The sequence below is a fragment of the Girardinichthys multiradiatus genome, chromosome 12 (genome assembly GCF_021462225.1).
Source record: "Girardinichthys multiradiatus isolate DD_20200921_A chromosome 12, DD_fGirMul_XY1, whole genome shotgun sequence".
Taxonomy (NCBI): Eukaryota; Metazoa; Chordata; class Actinopteri; order Cyprinodontiformes; family Goodeidae; genus Girardinichthys; species Girardinichthys multiradiatus.
In genome coordinates, this window is record NC_061805.1 from 26,193,816 (window position 1) to 26,216,305 (window position 22,490).

The 22,490-nt window shown below is 38.7% G+C and overlaps 1 protein-coding gene across 1 annotated transcript in view; it reads right to left on the reverse strand.

Annotated features, from left to right (window-relative positions):
* The window catches only part of dock8 (dedicator of cytokinesis 8), an 86,003-nt gene extending 67,166 nt beyond the window's left edge, over positions 1 to 18,837 (reverse strand). The window contains exon 1 of the mRNA XM_047381371.1: positions 18,568 to 18,837. Within this exon, the coding sequence (XP_047237327.1) occupies positions 18,568 to 18,620 (53 nt within the window). The 5' untranslated portion in view covers positions 18,621 to 18,837. The remainder of the gene's footprint in view (positions 1 to 18,567) is intronic.
* Positions 18,838 to 22,490: the final 3,653 nt, after the last annotated feature.

The following is a 22,490-nucleotide window of genomic DNA, read 5'->3' on the forward strand; positions in this document are numbered from 1 at the left end:
AAATAACTATTTGTAGTTATTTCAAACTTTGTTTTGGGGAAATTGTTGTTTATTGTATTAAGAGTGTTCACCAAAAAATGTATTTAGTTATTATTTGTAGTTCTTAAAAGGAAAGCCTACAAATCGATATCAGCAGGACATAGATAAAAGAAATAAATAAATGATCAAAAATTGGCCACAAAAATCTCAGATTGGTGCATTTCTGATTCGTACAGAGACAGACTTTACAAAAATCTACAGAAATGAACATACATTTCCTTCAGCAAGAATGCATCTACAAATAATAAAGTGTGCAGTATTGTTCAAATACACACTGGATTGTATCCATTTTAGAGTTGGTTATCTATGCTTTTGTTTCCTCAAGCACATTTCCATTGAAAGTGAAAAGCTTTGTCAAGTAGAAAATAAACCAGCTTTGGAAGAGATGATGGTGTTTTGATTCAAGGGTCAAACCGAGCAGGAAATCAACATGACAGATGGATAAAGAAGTATTCAGGGGTGTTGGGTAGACAGTGTTTGTCTGTGCTTTCCTAAAGCTACCCCTAAAAAAAGGAGGGGAGAACAAGAATTGGGAGACGGTGTCCCAGTTTGGTCCTCACATTCCATCTCCTCAGAGTGAGTTCATGGTCTATTTGTTTATAATCAATCTACCATATCACTGGAGTCCGACAAAACATTGCACAACACATCCTTTATTTGTTTCATCTAAATGAAAAATAAAAACATTATCAGTGCAAGCATGTGTAGAAATTTTTGATAAGTGTCTGTGTTAGCATGTTCAAGTGTCAGAAACTGTCTGTTGTGATATATCCACACAGCAAAGAGTTAAATGGTAAGGACTTGAGCAAATGGGTCATGCTGCTGGCTGCTTTCTCTGTGGTCAGTGTCATGAGTTCGTTAAGACAGTTACAGCATCACTGTTACTAATTATCAAACCATAAACAGAATGTTAGGAAAGAGTGTCAGAACGCCAAAACGAATGAAGCTGCAGTGAGAAGCACCATGTAAAGATCAGTAAGGCAGCTTCATTCATATGTCTATCCAGACATGTTCTATAAGATTAAATATTGCTGATACGTTTCTTGACATATTTGTTTGCACAATGTCACTGCTGAACCATCACTGAAGGTGTTCATTTCCTGTTCCACTGTCCCTATAAATCATATTACATTCTGAGTCAGTACAGTAAGGTCAAGGCATGGGTGGGTGTGTAAACAAATCTACACAAAGAGCAAAGTCCAGCAGGGCAGTTGCATTAATTCAAACACATAACCTCGCTTTCGCTGGGAAACAAATGACTGAATGGAAAGCTTAAAGACAGCATTTAGCAAAGCAGCACTGCACACCAATATTAAAGACAGTTTTATGGATATAGAACTGATATAAATGTCCCAAAGATGGCATCATAAAGCAATTACATGGGGTACATTACAGCACATACACAAATATCCTGCTTCCACAAACTGCCATTAGAATGCCTCAGTGCATTCCTGTTATTACAAGAACTAGCAATGAGACTGTACAGCTCCCACTTGTGCAAAAGTTGCTATGAAACCCCCCTTATTGTATACACAAATGCTCTTACAACTTGACTTGTGTGCAAATCATCTGCAATCTTGCTGGCCACCTTACTGGTTTATTGGAGCAGCATGTTGTACCACAGCAGGCTGATTAGCAATAGTGTCAGGAGCTCATATTTGCTCTTTACTTTGTATTACATTAGAAAAAACATCTCACCACATGCCCTCTTCTTATGCCTCTCATGTCTAAAGAAATGCTAAGAGTAATAGTGTGTTTCTCATTGCACATTGAGTCAGATCCCATGAAGTTCCTGAAAAAAGTATTTACACCCCTTGTTGGTCAATCCCATATAATTACAAATAAAATATGTTAAGGCTTGTGGTTGTAATGACAAAATATGTGGAAAGGTTTAATGGATATGAATATTTCTTGCAGGGCACTGTTTGTCGAGAAAGCTTTGAGTCATTTCTGATTTGTGTCTAACATGGCTCATATTTGGTCAAACTAGTCTGTCTTTGAATTCTAAATCTGCTAATAGAATTTACCAGATCCTGATTTAAATGAACATTTTTAAACCCGTTTTTATTTCTGTCTTGCTAGTCCTGTTAAATGAAAACTTCTAAACAAAGAAAAGCATTTTTTGAGCAATTGTTTGTTCTTTAGTGGTTACATAAAAGAAAATTAAAAATCTATAAAACAGTTTATGATGTGACTCTCTTAGAAGACATCTTGAGTATGAACTAGTCTCCTGACCACAGTGACATTAATTCCCTTCTGCATGTTTTATGAGCCCTGCAGAAATTAAAAAGATTCTACCTACAATGCAAAGCCATGTACAAAAGTATAATTTGTAGGTACAAAATCTTGCAGGCATGCATGAGGGAGATTGTTAGGTCGCAAACAATGACTGACATTAGGGGCCGAACTATAAAAAGACTAGGGAATGAAAACTGTAATCAGCTCTTGCCAGTAGAACCAAGCTGACATTATTTTACCACTGTTAAGCAAACAGCTTGTGACAGCAGGCAACATCTGTCTCTCTCTTCAGTGGGCCTCTCCTTGGGCATCTTCTGTGACATAAAACCAAAGCTCCTCTCAACAGGATAAAAACAAAAGCTTTGGATTTAGTAATTTGACTATAAGCAGCTTGCAGCAAAACGTCTGGAAAAATCATGAATTCTTGTAAGGGACTAAATTCAGAGTCACGACTTCAAGTGAAAGATTGCTTGACCATCAGCAGTACATGTGCAGCTTTTAGATCACAGGACAAAAGATCCATGAGCACTGTGAATGAGGCTTTAACCCACTGCCAAGAGTAAAACTGTTTTTTAAGCTAACCACTTTGGCCTAAAAAAGCCACTCCTGGGGTTTTAAACCTCATCAAAACACACAACTTTAGGTCTTAGGTCTCTGAAAATAGTCATTGTGGCATTCCCGAAAATGCACACTTCATTACTGTTCTTTCAATGACATGATGTCATCTGAAATAACAAATAGCACTCCTAAAAGTAAAATGTACCCATTACAAAATGGGCTACTTCAGTACAAAGTTACCTTTGAAAATTGTGTTTAATCTTATTTTCCTATAAAGTGATGTTCATTGATCCTCTCATGGAAACCATCAGTGGAAAACATTGCCTAAACTACCAATCGCAACCATATGTTAAGTTCTGGGATTTGCAGTAATTAAAATTGAAGTGTATCATTATCATCATAAACCACAGGGTTTATCATGGAAACGAATTACCATATAACAAAAATTATTTATAATTGTGGCCTATTTTGCTTTAATATCACTACCCTGTTGCATAATTCACTACCTTCTAAAAAGTGGACTCAGTTATAGTCAACAGATGCACCAACCAGGCTTTTCCTGTCTGATATTGATTTTGAGGTCTGACCTGCCAATTATAGCCAATTCTAATTTTGTTTTTCGGGACAGTACGACATGCAAACTAATCTGTTCAAACTTTGTTTTAATTCGGTGATAAATGCAATATTTGGTATGATATTATATTTCAAGTGCTATCCATGAAAATTCTGCATTTTACTGCCCTTCATGAGCACACTTGAAACATATTTTTCATGGTTGTGATGCTTAAACTTAAAAAGAGGTTGCGAAGAATATAATGGTGAAACAAATTAAGAAATGAGTCAAAATGTTTTTTAAATCATAATTGATGTCATGAGATCATCGGCAATAGCAGCACAATTACATGTTTTCCTGTGATCGTGCTGCCCTTCTGAAAACCCATTTGTGTTCATTGATACATCAAAGCCTTAACATCAAACTAAAGTGAAACATCAAAAAAAGCCAAAATGCCATCCCTGTTTAAAACATAGAACTACTATTAAAAATTGCTTTTATTTAGGAATATTAGGAGAGCTCTTAAAATATAGCCGCTCCAAAGGAGACAACAAGAGCTACATACCATACACATAAATAGTGGTAGCATAAATAGTACACAACGTATGTTTATACTATTTGTGTCGATGATGTTATCTCTAAATTGACTAATATGGACGGTTTTGCAATTATTTATAACAATGGCTTGAAATATAATAATGAATGAATTTAATTGTTATTAAATTAATGATGGTTAGACGGCTCATATAGAAAAATAGAATTGAAGTCCTATTCTGCTGATGGTCAAGCAATCTTTCACTTGAAGTCGTGACTCTGAGTTTAGTCCCTTACAAGAATTCATGATTTTTCCAGACGTTCCAGACAGATTTCTACACATTTTCAATGTTCCGAGACTTTTTAGACATTTTTAACACACAAATATCCACCATGGATGGATGGATGGATGGATTTTAGACAACGGTGCAGGAATGATGTTTGTAAATGCAGATATTTCCTCATACTCCATTTTTATTCTTAATAATATACAAATCCAGATGTTTGTACAGTAGGTCAAAGCATTTTTAATGATCAAAATCCTTTGTCCCCAGTGTTTTCCAATGGGGTTCCTAAATGGGCTGAAAAAATCTGGAAAAGACAGGAAAAGCAATTCCTGTCTATAGAACAAAGCATTTATTATTAATCAGAATATAACAACAGCGTTCAGGTAAAATATTATGACAGGTAGACTATACCCTTAATCTGTCCCAAGTTTACTACAGAGAGTTTTTAGATTTGAATATAAAATACATGCGTGTGACATCCAATCCTGACAATATATCAGCATGAGATTATTGCTAGAGTAGAATTTCCTAAAATGATCATCTCTAACCGAACTGCTGTGATTTCTGAAACCTCTCAGGAATTTCTTCCCCCCATTCTCATCCCAGCATATGTTCTGGATCTAAAACATTCATGATGCATCTGTGCAGAAACAGACTTAGAATTTGTTTTTTTTTATGTCACACATGGCAGGCCTCCACTTGAAGTGTGTGCAAATTGTGGGTTCCTGCCAGTGTTTCTGGCATCATTCCCAAACTGTTCATTAAGCTGAATGTGAACTATCAAACTTGTCCTGGCTTTTAAAAAAAAAAAAGTCCTTATAGCAGATGCTTTTAACCTTGTTTTTTTATACATCCAACCTCATCTTATTGCCACTTAGTTACGTACTTGTAGACAGATATAATCTTGCATTCACATTTACAGTTTCCCTGAGGCACTAAAGACAGAGATGTAACATACTTCTTAAACCACTCTTTTTACACAGGGTTCTAATAGCCATTATTCATAACAAGCATGGTGCTATAAGACACACCCCGACTGAAAAATATGAACCTGATTAGGAACACGAGTTACACCTTCAGCTTTCTGCAGCACTAAGGGACTATCCATCCATCCATCCATCTATTTTCTATACCCGCTTCTTCCATACAGGGTTGCGTGGGAGCTGGTGCCTATCTTCAGCTGTCTACCGGCGAAAGGCAGGGTACATCCTAAACAGGTCGCCAGTCCATCGCAGGACAACACACAGGACAAACAACGAAGGACCTTCTTACTGCAAGGCAACAATGCTACCAACTGCACCACCTTGCAGCCCCACTAAGGGATTGATTTCTTTAAATTATAAGTTTAACCTTTGTCCATGTGTCAAGCACTATCGGCTACAGATTAAGGTCATGCATAAAGTCCATCCACCTAAGCTCACACGCCTAATATCAGACTGTTTTTACCCCCATCTACACGGAGAACGCGAAACTTCCCTCATTCACAAATTATGGCCATAATAAAATGCAAACTTTCATGAAATGTACTCCAAATTTTTGTTCTCGTACTCTGGGAGGTCGATATGGGTCTGATTCTAACTTACGATTCAAAACTCTAAGCTGTACCCTACATATTTGTGTAGAAAGTAAAACCTGATGCCTGGTCGGCACATAAAAAGAAACTGTCTACAAGCAACTGAGAAATATTTGATGGTGCGCAAACTTCTTAAAAATGTAACATCTAAAATCTGAATAAAAAAGCGATAGTTATTTTATTTAGTTATTAGTTTTTATTATTTTTTGTTTTTATTAAGATTTTTTATTTTTGTGTATGTATTTGACTAGTTCATTGCACTATTTTTAAATTTGTTTAAAAAAATTCTTAAAAACTGATTTTTATTCTTCATGCTTGTGTTTTGTATAAATTTATTTTCACTTCTAGTATATGAAGAATCATTTGAGAAGTTGATCCTTTGTTATTTAAAATAATTTATTTTCATTTTATAATTTTTTTTATTTAGCTATTTTTCAAACATAGATTTTTATTCATCCAACAATGTGCAAATGTATTTCTTGCTTCCAATTATCTGTAAAACAGATAGAGTATCAGAAATTTCCATAATTCTCAAAAGTCATTATAAGAGTGGCAGAAATGTTTTCTTTATTTCTTTGATTTGATGTATTTGTTTATTAAATTTCAGGTTTTATTTATATTCATTTAATTTAACTGTATATTATTATTTAAAAAATCACATCAACAAAGCATTTTATATCATTTTGACCCTTTTCCTGCCTCCAATCATATTGAAAATAGAACTGAAGTTAATGTAGAGGGAATGAGTTTTTGGGGAGGGCTTCTGTTATTTGCTGCTGAGATCTCTAATATAACAGATAATTTTAAAAGATAAAAACAAAACAATTTCTTTTTCCTCTTAATGATAAGAGTCCTGAGGGAATTTGTTCCTATAACCTGCAGTCATCATCTGCAGTCATATAAATTCTAGTTTTGTCTAGAAGAGGTGTGTTCCTCTATAGCTTAATGTCATTTCCCATCTAGTTCTCTGCTTTTTAAACTAAGCCAAGGACAAAATGCAGAAAAAAAAAAAGCAGAGTGGTATACACAACAAGAGAAGTGAGAGGACCAAAGGGATGCCCCCTCTGTCTCATACGGTCATATGTCTCCAGTCTTAATGGGTCTTACTACTATCAGCAACATCACGACTCAACTTCCTCTCAAAGGGAGGCACACACAAACATACCCATCATTTTGCAGGAATTGGGTCGCAGGAGGATTCAAGAAAAACCAGGGCCCAAAAGAGACTAAACAAAACTAAAGGTAGAATTTGGACTCGTTTTGTTAAAGTTTGTTGGATTTTAAGGTGTGTCTTGTTCACAGATAGTACCACAGCAGCCCACCAGGAGACCTGATGGTCAACAGATGACATCTGCTGAAAACCCAAAGAAAATCAGATGAAACTCAATCCGGAACCCCCTCTCCACTTAGGAGTATTGAATAATAGAGGCTGCATGCCCACAGCTGTCCTCACACCTGTTATCATCAGCTCTTAAATAACTTCAACTTCAAATGGAGATTATTAAATATTTACTGCTTTATATGATTACAATTCGGCACTCAGCTCCCCTATCATGAATGTTTTGCTTTTTTAACAGTCAAACCTCTCCATTCCCCTTTTTTTGTGGTGCCTATATGAAGAAATATTTCCTGTTCCAAAACTGTAAAGTGAAGTGAAACCAGTGAGTGATTGTGTGTGTTCTCAGTTTGCAGGATTTCCTTCACACACGCTATGCTGATAAAAAGATGTGGAGGGAAGGAGGTGCTCCTGAGACTATATAATATTTATGGGGTGTATAAACAAAAGATTGTTTCAGCCTGATAAGCACCACAAAACCATATCTGCAAACATGTCTTAGTGCAAGCGATAAGTAAAGGTTTTTCATTTTACTATTCTAAAAGCTAGAGTTTCAGCTTGTGGCCACTGTTTTTCTTTGTCTGGCTGTTTGAGGCTGACTACTACTCTGATTCGTTAAGTTTCCTTTAGCAACTAAAGTTTCATTTAGTTGCTGTATTTTGTGGTCTTTGAGCCAATATGCCCAAAATTTAAAATGAAATGAATGATATGTTTTTTTATTTCTTTCACCAACTTCAGACATATACAAATATTAACGCTTTTTTTTGCAACACTTGTGGCCCTTATTCTTCCTCATTTTCTCAACAGAAAGCTGAAAGGAAAAGGATGGAGAGATGGGGGAAGACATGCAGCAAAGGTCGCCAGGGTCGCGAGTTGAACCTGCGATGGGCTGCGTTGAGGACTGAAGCCACCGAATTTGGGTTGCGCATTTTACCCCTGTGCCACCGCTGTGCCTCAAATATTGATATGTTTTTGCACAGACTCACAATATTTGAGTTAAATGGAGCGTCACCTGCAGACGTATTTTGACACACTGCTTCCTTGTGTGTCTTCATGAGAAAAAAAAAAATCATATTCACCAAAATATCAGGAAAAGAACTGTGGCCTTCCACAAGTCTAGGACATCCCTGGGTACAATTTCCAGATGCCTGAAGGTGCCACGTTCATCTGTTCAAGCAATAATACACAAGTATGAACACTATGGGAATGCACATCAATCATACCATTGCAAAAAATTTGCAAAACCTCCTAAAAACCTTGTGAGGATGCTGAGATAAGAGAGTATTATTATCTACAGTAAAATGAGTCATTTACCATCATGGTCTGAAAGGCCCCTGAAAGAGGCCCTTACTCCAACAGCAACAGAAAAACCCAAACAATCATTGCCACGTTTTGAGGAAAAAAGTGCTTAGAACATCATCCCAACTGTAAAGTACAGAGGTGGCAGCATCATGTTTTGGGTGCGTTTTGCTACAGAATAAACTGGTACACTCCACAAAATAGATGGCGCCATCAGGAAACAGCAAGTTAAGCAGATAAATAATGGTGCAAGCACACAACCAAGTTAGTTAAAGGGGGCCTAAGAACAGCAAAGTCAAGGTTTTGAATCACAAGGCTTTAATCTCAGTAAAATAGAAAATTTGTGGGCAGTGCTGAAAAGGTGTGTATGAGAAGTTGGCCTACAAGCCTGACTCGCTCGCAACTGGTTTTGTCAGGACGAACGGGTCACAACTTAACCAAACTAGTATGGTAGGATACTCAAAATGTTTGACACGAGTCACACAATTTCAATGGCAATTCTACAAAATACTAAGGAAATGTATATTAACTTGTGACCATCATGCTGCCAAACTGTTTGAACCCTACAAGACAGTAACAAAGATTGTTTACAAATAGTAAACATTGAGAATGGTTGCCAAGCATCTAATTCACCCCAAGGTCTGACTGTGTAATTCTTAGATAGACTGCAAAAGATAAAAAGGCTTTCTGTCTGACTAATGCTTGGCTAAAAGTGGATCATCAACATATAGCACACTATCGCAATGAACCAAAATAATGTTGTAAAGAAGAGTAAGACAAAAATTTCCTTTTAATGAGGTAAGTGAAAGTAATAATCAAACAGATAGGAAACCAGTGTTTTCTACTAATAACCTTTAATGGCACATACAGTTGCTCTGGTTTGATTTTTATGCACCTCAGTAGTTGATAAATGTTAGGTTAATCTTAAACAGTAATAAAATAAAATAAACAAAACTCCAGAAGGAACTGACTTTACACTAGCCAGAGTTACTACAGGTCCTTCTCCAAATGTTAGCATATTGTGATAAAGTTCATTATTTTCCATAATGTAATGATGAAAATTTAACATTCATATATTTTAGATTCACTGCACACTAACTGAAATATTTCAGGTCTTTTATTGTCTTAATACAGATGATTTTGGCATACAGCTCATGAAAACTCAAAATTCCTATCTCACAAAATTAGCATATCATTAAAAGGGTCTCTAAACGAGCTATGAACCTAATCATCTGAATCAACGAGTTAACTCTAAACACCTGCAAAAGATTCCTGAGGCCTTTAAAACTCTCAGCCTGGTTCATCACTCAAAACCCCAATCATGGGTAAGACTGCCGACCTGACTGCTGTCCAGAAGGCCACTATTGACACCCTCAAGCAAGAGGGTAAGACACAGAAAGACATTTCTGAACGAATAGGCTGTTCCCAGAGTGCTGTATCAAGGCACCTCAGTGGGAAGTCTGTGGGAAGGAAAAAGTGTGGCAGAAAACGCTGCACAACGAGAAGAGGTGACCGGACCCTGAGGAAGATTGTGGAGAAGGGCCGATTCCAGACCTTGGGGGACCTGCGGAAGCAGTGGACTGAGTCTGGAGTAGAAACATCCAGAGCCACCGTGCACAGGCGTGTGCAGGAAATGGGCTACAGGTGCCGCATTCCCCAGTCCTGGGCTACAGAGAAGCAGCACTGGACTGTTGCTCAGTGGTCCAAAGTACTTTTTTCGGATGAAAGCAAATTCTGCATGTCATTCGGAAATCAAGGTGCCAGAGTCTGGAGGAAGACTGGGGAGAAGGAAATGCCAAAATGCCAGAGGTCCAGTGTCAAGTACCCACAGTCAGTGATGGTCTGGGGTGCCGTGTCAGCTGCTGGTGTTGGTCCACTGTGTTTTATCAAGGGCAGGGTCAATGTAGCTAGCTATCAGGAGATTTTGGAGCACTTCATGCTTCCATCTGCGGAAAAGCTTTATGGAGATGAAGATTTTATTTTTCAGCACGACCTGGCACCTGCTCACAGTGCCAAAACCACTGGTAAATGGTTTACTGACCATGGTATCACTGTGCTCAATTGGCCTGCCAACTCTCCTGACCTGAACCCCATAGAGAATCTGTGGGATATTGTGAAGAGAACGTTGAGAGACTCAAGACCCAACACTCTGGATGAGCTAAAGGCCGCTATCGAAGCATCCTGGGCCTCCATAAGACCTCAGCAGTGCCACAGGCTGATTGCCTCCATGCCACGCCGCATTGAAGCAGTCATTTCTGCCAAAGGATTCCTGACCAAGTATTGAGTGCATAACTGTACATGATTATTTGAAGGTTGACGTTTTTTGTATTAAAAACACTTTTTTTTTATTGGTCGGATGAAATATGCTAATTTTGTGAGATAGGAATTTTGGGTTTTCATGAGCTGTATGCCAAAATCATCCGTATTAAGACAATAAAAGACCTGAAATATTTCAATTAGTCTGCAATGAATCTAAAATATATGAATGTTAAATTTTCAACATTACATTATGGAAAATAATTAACTTTATCACAATATGCTAATATTTTGAGAAGGACCTGTATTTTCCTGTGATGTGTCCATGGTCACAATGGAAGAAAAAAATAAGTGCCTCATTGGTGGGTCATTGGTCAGGTTAGCCAAAATCCAACTTAATAAGTCTGAAAGAAAGTAACTATTATAAATGTATAGAATAGAATAGATATTTTAGTTGTCCCTTAGTGGGGAAATTTAAATGTATAGGCAAATGGTGGCACACAGATCCACATCAAAAACAAGCAATAATAATAACAAATAATAAAATAAAGACTGAATAGTAATGATAAATATGCAAGGTAAGAAACGTACACAGTTATGAGTAAATATTAGATGTAGATTTTAATAAACGTATTGTGATGTGTATTAGGATAAAATAAAAACTATACAAATAGTGCTGTTTATATGGAAACCTGTGTAAGAATAGTAGGAATGTAAACTAGGGGTGCACCGATTGATCTGTCCTAATTTCCTTAATTTTGGGAGATCGGTGATTGGCCGATACTTATTTATGAAACCGATCGTATCTGCTTGTCCAACGTATTGTGCAAGATATTTTTATTTTTAAAATGTGAAAACTGAAAGACTAAAGGAACTGCAATGCCTTAAACTTTTCATTTATATTTGAAATCACTGCCTCGCGCAGTTGAAACAAGTTTGTATTGTTTCACGGGTATTGGTCAATGTTTTTGAATAAAATAAGATTGAAACTTTGAAGGTGTATTGTGACCTTATAACACCTGAGAGTGTCAGTTATAAAAAAAATAATCTGTATCGGCCAAAATCTGAATCGGCAGGTCAGGCTTTTTAAAGATCGGTAATCTGTGATGCCAGAAAACTGCAATCGGTGCACCCCTATTGTAAACAGCCCTATTAGGTTTGTTGGGAAGAGTGATGGTTATACAGCCTAACAGCCGCAGGGAGGAAAGACCTACAATAACGCTCCTTTCTACATTTAGGATGCAGCGCCTGTTGCTACAGGAGCTCTCCAGTGCTGTAACAGTGTCATGCACTGGGTGGGACAGTGAGTTCTCCTGTCCTTTGCCACCTGCACTTGGTGGACGGGGAATCCTAGGACTGACCTGGCCTACCCGATCAGTAATAAAATGTCTTTGTAGTACTACTGGCAGTGATACTTGATGCTCAGGCAAAAGCAGAAGCATGAATAGTCTAACAAGTTTCAGTTTTCAATTCAATTCAGTTTATTTATATAACGCCAATTCACAACACGTCATCTCAAGGCACTTCACAAAAGTCAGGTACATACATTCCAATTAATCCTAATCATTGAACAGTGCAGTCAGATTCAGTTACTTATTCAAATTGGATAAAAAGTTTTTCTTTCTAAGGAAACCCAGCAGATTGCATTCAGTCAGTGACTTACAGCATTCACTCCTCCTGGATGAGCATGTAGAGACAGTGGACAGTCACTGGTGTTGACTTTGCATCAATCCCTCATACTGAGCATGCATGTAGTGACAGTGGAGAGGAAAAACTTCCTTTTAACAGGAAGAAACCTCCAGCAGAACCAGGCTCAGTGTGAGCGGCCATCTGCCACGACCGACTGGGGGTTAGAGAGAACAGAGCAGAGACACAAAGAGAACAAAGAAGCACTGATCCAGGAGTACTTTCTATGGGGAAAAGTAAATGTTAGTGGATGTAGCTCCTTTAGTCATTTCACCTAGAAAGAAAGAACAGATAAACTCTGAGCCAGTTTTCAAGGTTAGAGTCTGAAAGAGAGCACATAGAGTTAGTTACAGTAAAAGCTCAGTCAGTTGCCATGTCTAGGAGAGAGAAAGGGTTAAACACTAAAAGACAGGGCTATGTGGATCATCGTTAGAGGTTGAGCATTAAGTTGTTGCCAGCAGAAGCTCGGACGATGCCCCCCTCCAGAAAGGTGACACAGGTAGACACAGAGTCAGGCCAGGTGTAGCTTCTAGGAAGAGAAAAGAGAAAGAACATAAAGTTAAAAGCTGAAATAACAGCGAATAATGCAAAATTGGAGAGTAGTGTGAGAATGTAGCGAAGAGGGTGAAAGTGGTCATTTTGTCTTCCAGCAGCCTAAGCCTATAGGAGCATAACTACACGGATAGTTTCAGTTCAGATTATTTAGTTAAACGGTGCTTATTTACAACAATGTCGTCTCAAGGAACCCCACAAAGGGTCCCACTGATGGTCATTGTTATACTAAAAACCACAAGGATTGGGATACCTCCCTCTGTCAGACTGATTATAACCATTGGAAAAGAGAAGGGGTCATACAGGTAGCAGAAATGGAGGGTGTGTTTGGACCTCAACCATAACTGAGCCGGTTTAGGCTAAACCTGACTCCCCCTTACTCCATCCAACGGGGAGGGAAGAAGGCTCCCTCCCTGATAAACTAACCCACTCTAACTATAAGCTTTATCAAAAAGGAAAGTTTTAAGCCTAGCCTTAAAAGTAGACAGGGTGTCTGCCTCACGAACCAAAACCGGGAGCTGGTTCCACAGGAGAGGAGCTGATAACTAAAGGATCTGCCTCCCATTCTACTTCTAGAGACTCTAGGAACCACCAGTAAACCTGCAGTCTGAGAACGAAGTGCCCTGTTAGGAACATATGGACCAATCAGATCTCTGATGTATGATGGAGCTAGATGATTAAGGGCTTTATATGTGAGGAGGAGAATTTTAAATTATATTCTGGATTTAACAGGGAGCCAATGAAGGGAAGCTAAAATAGGAGAAATATGATCTCTCTTTTTAATTTTCATCAGAACTCTTGCTGCAGCATTTTGAATCAGCTGAAGGCTTTTAACTGCATTTTGTGGACATCCTGATAGTAAAGAATTACAATTGTCCAGTCTTGAAGTAACAAATGCATGGACTAGTTTTTGAGCGTCACTCCTGGACAGGATATTTCTAATTTTGGCAATGTTCCAGAGATGAAAGAAGGAAATCCTAGAAACCTGTTTAATATGGGATTTAAATTACATGTCCTGGTCAAAAGTAACACCAAGGTTTTTTTACTTTATTATCAGAGGTCAATTTAATGCCATCCAGGTTAAGTGATTGACTAAGCAGTTTCTTTTTTAAAGACTCCGGTCCAAAGACAACAACTTCTGTCTTGTCTGAATTTAGAAGCAAAACATTTTAAGTCATCCAAGTTTTTATATCTTCAAGACATGCTTGTAGTCTATCTAACTGGTTGGGCTCATCAGGATTCATGGATAAGTAAAGCTGAGTATCATCAGCGTAACAGTGAAATATTTTTTGCAGCCTGTTTCTAGTTTCTGAACTAGGAACTACCAGAACTTTTCTTATATCGTATTATATTTTCTCAAGGTTCTTTGCACTAAAGCAGGGGTGTCCAAAATTGGTCCTCAAGGGCCGGTGTCCTGCATGTTTTAGATGTTTCCTGGCTTTAACACACCTGATTCAGCTGATCGCAGTTCACCAAAAGCCTGGTTATCAGCCATCAATGGAAATCAGGTGTGCTGAAGCTGGGAAACATCCAAAAATGCAGGATGCCGACCCTCGAGGAATAACTTAGGACACTCCTGCACTAAAGCATCTCTAGACAGATCACAAGGCAACATTTGTGGCTAGAAAGCATTCCTAAAATGAGTTTCCATGTCTCTGATTTGCTCATCGATAAAATATTTTTAAGAATTTGGCCAACAGCTGCTTTCACCAACCCTCTCTGACAGAGGTTAGATGATAAGGCCTTTGTTTCAGACATGACCTGTTTACAGTGCTTTAGAAAAGTATAATTCCTCCTTGGACTTTTTAACATTTTTATTACGTTACAGCCAAAATTCCAGTTTATTTTTTTGAGATTTTGAGCTAGCATTTCATATTTAGCTCCCTGTACTCTGATACCCCAAACTAAAACGCAGTGCAACCAGTTAATAAATATGACTCTACCTGTGGTTAACCTAATGTCAGTATAAATACAGCTGTTTTGTGAAGGCCTCATAAAGTCGTAAAGTTTAAAGCAAGTTAAGGTTAAACAACAATCTCCCAAGCTTTGAAATATCACAGAGCCCTGTTCAATATATCACTATGAAGATATATAGAACAGCTACAAACGTCTCAATATATGGCGGTCTATCTAAGCTGACAGGCTGTGAGAAAATTAATTAGAGAAGCAGCCAGGAGGCCTACGGTAACTTCAGAGGAGCTGCAGCCACACACAGCTTAGGTGGGAGAATTTGTTGACAGTACAACTACTATGCAATTTACAAATCTGTCCTCTATCAAAGAATTGCAAGAAGAACGCCCTTGTTGAATGAAAGCCATAAGATGGCAGGTTTTAGGTTTGCTACAAGCCATGGAGGGGACACAGCAAACATGTTAAAGAAGCAGCTCTGGTCAGATGCAATTAAATTGAACCTTTTTAGGCCTACATGCAAAACTATGAAGCTATGTGTGGTGAAAAACTAATATTGTACATCACCCTGAATGCACCATGCCCATGCTCAAACATGGTTGTGGCAGCATAATGCTGTGGGGATGCTTTTCTTCGATAATGATAGAGATCAAAATATTTTTATGTGTTAGAATGGCCTAGTCAAAGTGCATTTTAGTTTCTATATATGAAACACTGGTAGAGACATATACCAAAAGACTTGTAGTTGCATCGGAGCAGAAGGTGGTTGTTCCATATATTGACTCAGAGGAGCTGAATAGAAAAGCATGCCACTCTTTTTAGGTTTTTATTTGTAACAAAAAAAAAATCAAAACAGGAATTCTTCTACTTCCACCCCCAGGTTTGTGGTTGTGACTTGACTAAATGTGGAAAAGTCTGAAGGGTATGGATATTTCTGCAATGCACCGAAGTTCTCACACTTGAAGAAATCTCGTATTTTCATTTAAAACAGGAGAAACTCTAGCATAATAAAACATTATTGAACCCCAACAACTAAGAATCTATCTGTAAACCAATGCAAACATCAGTATTGTTTGCATTCAAATGGTTCAGTGAGGCTTAATTAATACAGCTTTACAGTCAATACAAAAATCTGTTCAAACACGGTGCAATGCTACAGTACCACATCTTCTAGCCAGCCCAGATGCTGGCTCATCACTGCATTCAGGCTCTGACCCAACTTCGCTCTCATCTCCAAGCCGCTGAGCTCAGCTCTGCACAGTGCAGCACAAAAACAGAGAACCACGATTTCCCCTGGCTATTTCAATCAAGAATGCAGCTCTCGTGTTACTGTGCATAGGGAAACGAAGAAGAGATCATACTGACAACTGACAAGCTCATTCATTTGTGATACAGTAGAGAACTATTTCTATTGAAACTAACCGAAGGTAAAAAAAAAAGAAAATACAGGTCCTTCTCAAAATATTAGCATATTGTGATAAAGTTCATTATTTTCTATAATGTCATGATGAAAATTTAACATTCATATATTTTAGATTTATTGCACACTAACTGAAATATTTCAGGTCTTTTATTGTCTTAATACAGATGATTTTGGCATACAGCTCATGAAAACCCAAAATTCCTATCTCACAAAATTAGCATATTTCATCCGACCAATAAAAGAAAAGTGTTTTTAATACAAAAAAACGTCAACCTTCAAATAATCATGTACAGTTATGCACTCAATACTTGGTCGGGAATCCTTTTGCAGAAATGACTGCTTCAATGCGGCGTGGCATGGAGGCAATCAACCTGTGGCACTGCTGAGGTCTTATGGAGGCCCAGGATGCTTCAATAGCGGCCTTTAGCTCATCCAGAGTGTTGGGTCTTGAGTCTCTCAACGTTCTCTTCACAATATCCCACAGATTCTCTATGGGGTTCAGGTCAGGAGAGTTGGCTGGCCAATTGAGCACAGTGATACGATGGTCAGTAAACCATTTACCAGTGGTTTTGGCACTGTGAGCAGGTACCAGGTCGTGCTGAAAAATAAAATCTTCATCTCCATAAAGCTTTTCAGCAGATGGAAGCATGAAGTGCTCCAAAATCTCCTGATAGCTAGCTGCATTGACCCTGCCCTTGATAAAACACAGTGGACCAACACCAGCAGCTGACACGGCACCCCAGACCATCACTGACTGTGGGTACTTGACACTGGACTTCTGGCATTTTGGCATTTCCTTCTCCCCAGTCTTCCTCCAGACTCTGGCACCTTGATTTCCAAATGACATGCAGAATTTGCTTTCATCCGAAAAAAGTACTTTGGACCACTGAGCAACAGTCCAGTGCTGCTTCTCTGTAGCCCAGGTCTGGGGAATGCGGCACCTGTAGCCCATTTCCTGCACACGCCTGTGCACGGCGGCTCTGGATGTTTCTACTCTAGACTCAGTCCACTGCTTCCACAGGTCCCCCAAGGTCTGGAATCAGCCCTTCTCCACAATCTTCCTCAGGGTCCGGTCACCTCTTCTCGTTGTGCAGCGTTTTCTGCCACACTTTTTCCTTCCCACAGACTTCCCACTGAGGTGCCTTGATACAGCACTCTGGGAACAGCCTATTCGTTCAGAAATTTCTTTCTGTGTCTTACCCTCTTGCTTGAGGGTGTCAATAGTGGCCTTCTGGACAGCAGTCAGGTCGGCAGTCTTATCCATGATTGGAGTTTTGAGTGATGAACCAGGCTGGGAGTTTTAAAGGCCTCAGGAATCTTTTGCAGGTGTTTAGAGTTAACTCGTTGATTCAGATGATTAGGTTCATAGCTCGTTTAGAGACCCTTTTAATGATATGCTAATTTTGTGAGATAGGAATTTTGGGTTTTCATGAGCTGTATGCCAAAATCATCCGTATTAAGACAATAAAAGACTTGAAATATTTCAGTTAGTGTGCAATGAATCTAAAATATATGAATGTTCAATTTTCATCATGACATTATGGAAAATAATGAACTTTATCACAATATGCTAATATTTTGAGAAGGACCTGTACCCTTAGTTTTGGAATTATTATGAAGGAAACATACATGTTTTCTGCCCCCCTCTTTCATATCCACTCTCACAATGTGAATGAACTCCAGCGCACTGTCGAACTTCGCAATATTGCACAAAAAACACATGGGGCTTTAGACCCAATTGCTGAGGTAAGCATAATAGAAGTCTTCTACAGGGAACACATAGCACACAATAGACTTCTATATGCATACTTCCTCCACACCTGGTCAACTTCACAGCAGGAACTATGATCACATCCCTCCTCATTTATACCAGCTCTAAGGGCTTGTCTCACACACCACAGGAAATGGTCACATTAGAAACTGCAGAATCTGCATGGTCAAGAAGAGGAAATGACAAAGACATTCACGGGCAGATTTAAAGCACAAAGTTTGGGTCAACAATAAATAGGCTACGTGTGAATTTATTAAAGATAACATGGCTGTCACTATTACCAGACCTGTTCTAACAGATCCTAACAAATAGTTCCAGTAAAGCTGGAGTAAAGCTTTACTGGGTAGCCCTCCAGGCTGTCTTTTTTCCGGGGCAGAGTGAAACAACCTGCAGCTTCAACATTCATAACATGTGGCTGCCTGCTCTGCTCGGAACAAACGGCTCCGTCCCATTATTTCTCTGCACAGTTTTGCATTCCCTCCTTAATTTATCTCCAAGCCCCGAAACAATCAGGAGGATTTATTTACCTTTTTTTTTTTTATTTATTTATTTACCTGTTGATCTTCAGAGCGAAAGCACGTCGCTCTGCGCTGCCCAGAGAAGCCATGCGAGGGTCTGAAGTCCAGTCCAGCGGCCGCGGCTGTGGTGTTTCCTGGCGGTGTCGCCTCGCCCACTTCCTCGCTGTCACTGCCTTGCCTCCTACTAATCGACTGTCACAAGCTCATCTGAGCTGCGGCGGGAGAAGCAGCCGCTGCCCGGGGTGGAAACTTCCGCATGTGCTTTGAGGAATCCCGTTGAGAGAGTAAATGCGAGATAGAGGGAGTCAGACACCGGCTGTGAGGAAGAAGGAGGAGGAGGATGGGACAGGGTGGATGCATGAGGCACATGCGCTCCCTCGCTGCTGAAATGAGCGTTGCTAGTCAGTCCTTTAGTCATTTATTTATTGGGTTATAAATCAATTCATTTGATTGTTTTTATTTATTTAAAATATATTTGTGTGATAGCTTCAGTCCTCGCCATATTTCAGAAATAATCATAAATTCTCAAAATGTTAACCTTTTCAATTAGAGATTTTTGCGATGAAGCGCAATCTTTCAGCTCAAACCCTACTGCTTTTCCTCATCCCACTTTATTTTATTTTAGTTTTTGATTTAAATTGCTAATTTGGTAAATTGCTCTAATTGTGTTCCTTGGATAAAACAAAAGATTTCATAGAAATATATCACAGTGGTTGTGCAGGCTATTATAAATTTCCAATTGTATTTAATATTCTGGATATTTTTATCTACGTATTTAATTGCCCATTTTGGCGATTAAAGTATAGTGTTGTGGGTGAGTACAGGGCACATAAAGTTTATATATGTGTTTGTTTAAGAGATACCATCCTATACAGGTCCTTCTCAAAATATTAGCATATTGTGATAAAGTTCATTATTTTCCAAAAAGTCGTGATGAAAATTTAACATTAATATATTTTAGATTCATTGCACACTAACTGAAATATTTCAGGTCCTTTATTGTCTTAATACGGATGATTTTGGCATACAGCTCATGAAAACCCAAAATTCCTATCTCACAAAATTAGCATATTTCATCCGACCAATAAAAGAAAAGTGTTTTTTCTACAAAAAACGTCAACCTTCAAATAATCATGAACAGTTATGCACTCAATACTTGGTCGGGAATCCTTTTGCAGAAATGACTGCTTCAATGCAGCGTGGCATGGAGGCAATCAGCCTGTGGCACTGCTGAGGTCTTATGGAGGCCCAGGATGCTTCGATAGCGGCCTTTAGCTCATCCAGAGTGTTGGGTCTTGAGTCTCTCAACGTTCTCTTCACAATATCCCACAGATTCTCTATGGGGTTCAGGTCAGGAGAGTTGGCAGGCCAATTGAGCACAGTGATACCATGGTCAGTAAACCATTTACCAGTGGTTTTGGCACTGTGAGCAGGTGCCAGGTCGTGCTGAAAAATGAAATCTTCATCTCCACAAAGCTTTTCAGCAGATGGAAGCATGAAGTGCTCCAAAATCTCCTGATAGCTAGCTGCATTGACCCTGCCCTTGATAAAACACAGTGGACCAACACCAGCAGCTGACACGGCACCCCAGACCATCACTGACTGTGGGTACTTGACACTGGACTTCTGGCATTTTGGCATTTCCTTCTCCCCAGTCTTCCTCCAGACTCTGGCACCTTGATTTTCGAATGACATGCAGAATTTGCTTTCATCCGAAAAAAGTACTTTGGACCACTGAGCAACAGTCCAGTGCTGCTTCTCTGTAGCCCAGGACTGGGGAATGCGGCACCTGTAGCCCATTTCCTGCACACGCCTGTGCACGGTGGCTCTGGATGTTTCTACTCCAGACTCAGCCCACTGCTTCCGCAGGTCCCCCAAGGTCTGGAATCGGCCCTTCTCCACAATCTTCCTCAGGGTCCGGTCACCTCTTCTCGTTGTGCAGCGTTTTCTGCCACACTTTTTCCTTCCCACAGACTTCCCACTGAGGTGCCTTGATACAGCACTCTGGGAACAGCCTATTTGTTCAGAAATTTCTTTCTGTGTCTTACCCTCTTGCTTGAGGGTGTCAATAGTGGCCTTCTGGACAGCAGTCAGGTCGGCAGTCTTACCCATGATTGGGGTTTTGAGTGATGAACCAGGCTGGGAGTTTTAAAGGCCTCAGGAATCTTTTGCAGGTGTTTAGAGTTAACTCGTTGATTCAGATGATTAGGTTCATAGCTCGTTTAGAGACCCTTTTAATGATATGCTAATTTTGTGAGATAGGAATTTTGGGTTTTCATGAGCTGTATGCCAAAATCATCCGTATTAAGACAATAAAAGACCTGAAATATTTCAGTTAGTGTGCAATGAATCTAAAATATATGAATGTTAAATTTTCATCATTACATTATGGAAAATAATGAACTTTATCACAATATGCTAATATTTTGAGAAGGACCTGTATATTCCAGAAAACAGTAAAACATAACATTTTGAAAATGATTTCAACGTCAGGAAAAGGAAAACTTGACATAAAGAAGAAAAAAACATGAAAAATTAAAATTGACCTCAAAATCCATTTTGCTGCTATGTCAAGGTTTTGCAAAAAAAGAAAAAGGAAATAATATAAAAGCAATATCAAAAACCAAGAAGGATCAATTCTTTGATTATTTTTTTCTGTGTTGGAGTTTTTACAAATTCATTCATTCATTTATTCATTAGTTAAATCCATGTGTCTGTGTGTTTAAGGGGGCCAGCATTGAATTAAAAACAGAGAAGTCACTTCAGTCATATAGTCAAAATTTTAAATGTGGCACCTGTGGAAAAGTTTTGAGGATCTACTCACACTTCAGGATTTTAAAGTACTCTTAAACAATAGGTCTGCTGGCCTTTCTGGCACTTTCTCATTAATTTCTACAAACCGTTTTTTTTTTTTTTTTTTTTCACTTTTTCCATTTCAGAAGACTGCTTTGTGATTTTCATTGAAGTGTTTGTTAATTTTGGCCTGTGATTTATTAAAGCTCCTGGTTAATTTTCTGCTTCACCAGTTTGATAGGTTGAACCAGTTGTGACAACACATAATAGACATCTTAGCAAATAACCAATTTTAAATAAGATATTTTTGGCACTTTGTTACCATTTTGACACAAAGATCAATTAAGAATACCAGGAATCACACATATAAAAAATCATATTTTACAAACAAGTTCCCCAAAAACTATTGGCTGTAAAGACTCGTGACAGTGGATCTCTCAGGTCCTGCCAGCCAAGGGGTGTAAATGGGCCCCATATAGATTTTGCCCAGGTTGGATAGGCGCTAACTGGACCTGGGCTTCTTATATAGGCCCCACTTGGGTTAATAAACTAAACCTGGTTGGGTTGACAACCAGTAAATGTATGTAGGTCTTAGCTGGGTCCCACATAGGTATTATCAGTTGGTAAAATCAGTTCAAACTGGCAATACTCATAGGTCTCACTTTTTGCTCCATACTACAATGCATTAAAACTATATATAGGCTATTATCATGTAACCATTTTTAAAACCTTATGGGCAATCCCATCTGGGGTCCATTGTTGAACTTACTTCCTGCCCATATGGGTCCCTTATGTAAAAATTGACTCCACTGTGTCAGTTCTTTGCTGGACTGGTTTTCTTTAAAACAAACAAAAAAAAACCTTTAGATGCTATTCATGTATTTTCTTTTTAAACTTTAAGCACATGCTGCACATACTTTTCATTTGAGATACAGGAAAGTTTTCCAGGAAAATTGTGGAAACAAAAAGAAGCCAGTCAAATGTAACGTTTTTTAAAGTCCTCTACAAAACACAACTATATACCAAGAACTCATTTGAAAGTTTGACTCCTTATAAGGTGTGGATTATTTGACGTTATATTCATAGAGATAATGTTCATACTGTATGTGTTGAATAATCTGACCCAACACCATCATTTTGATTTTTTTGGGCAACATTTTAAAGTT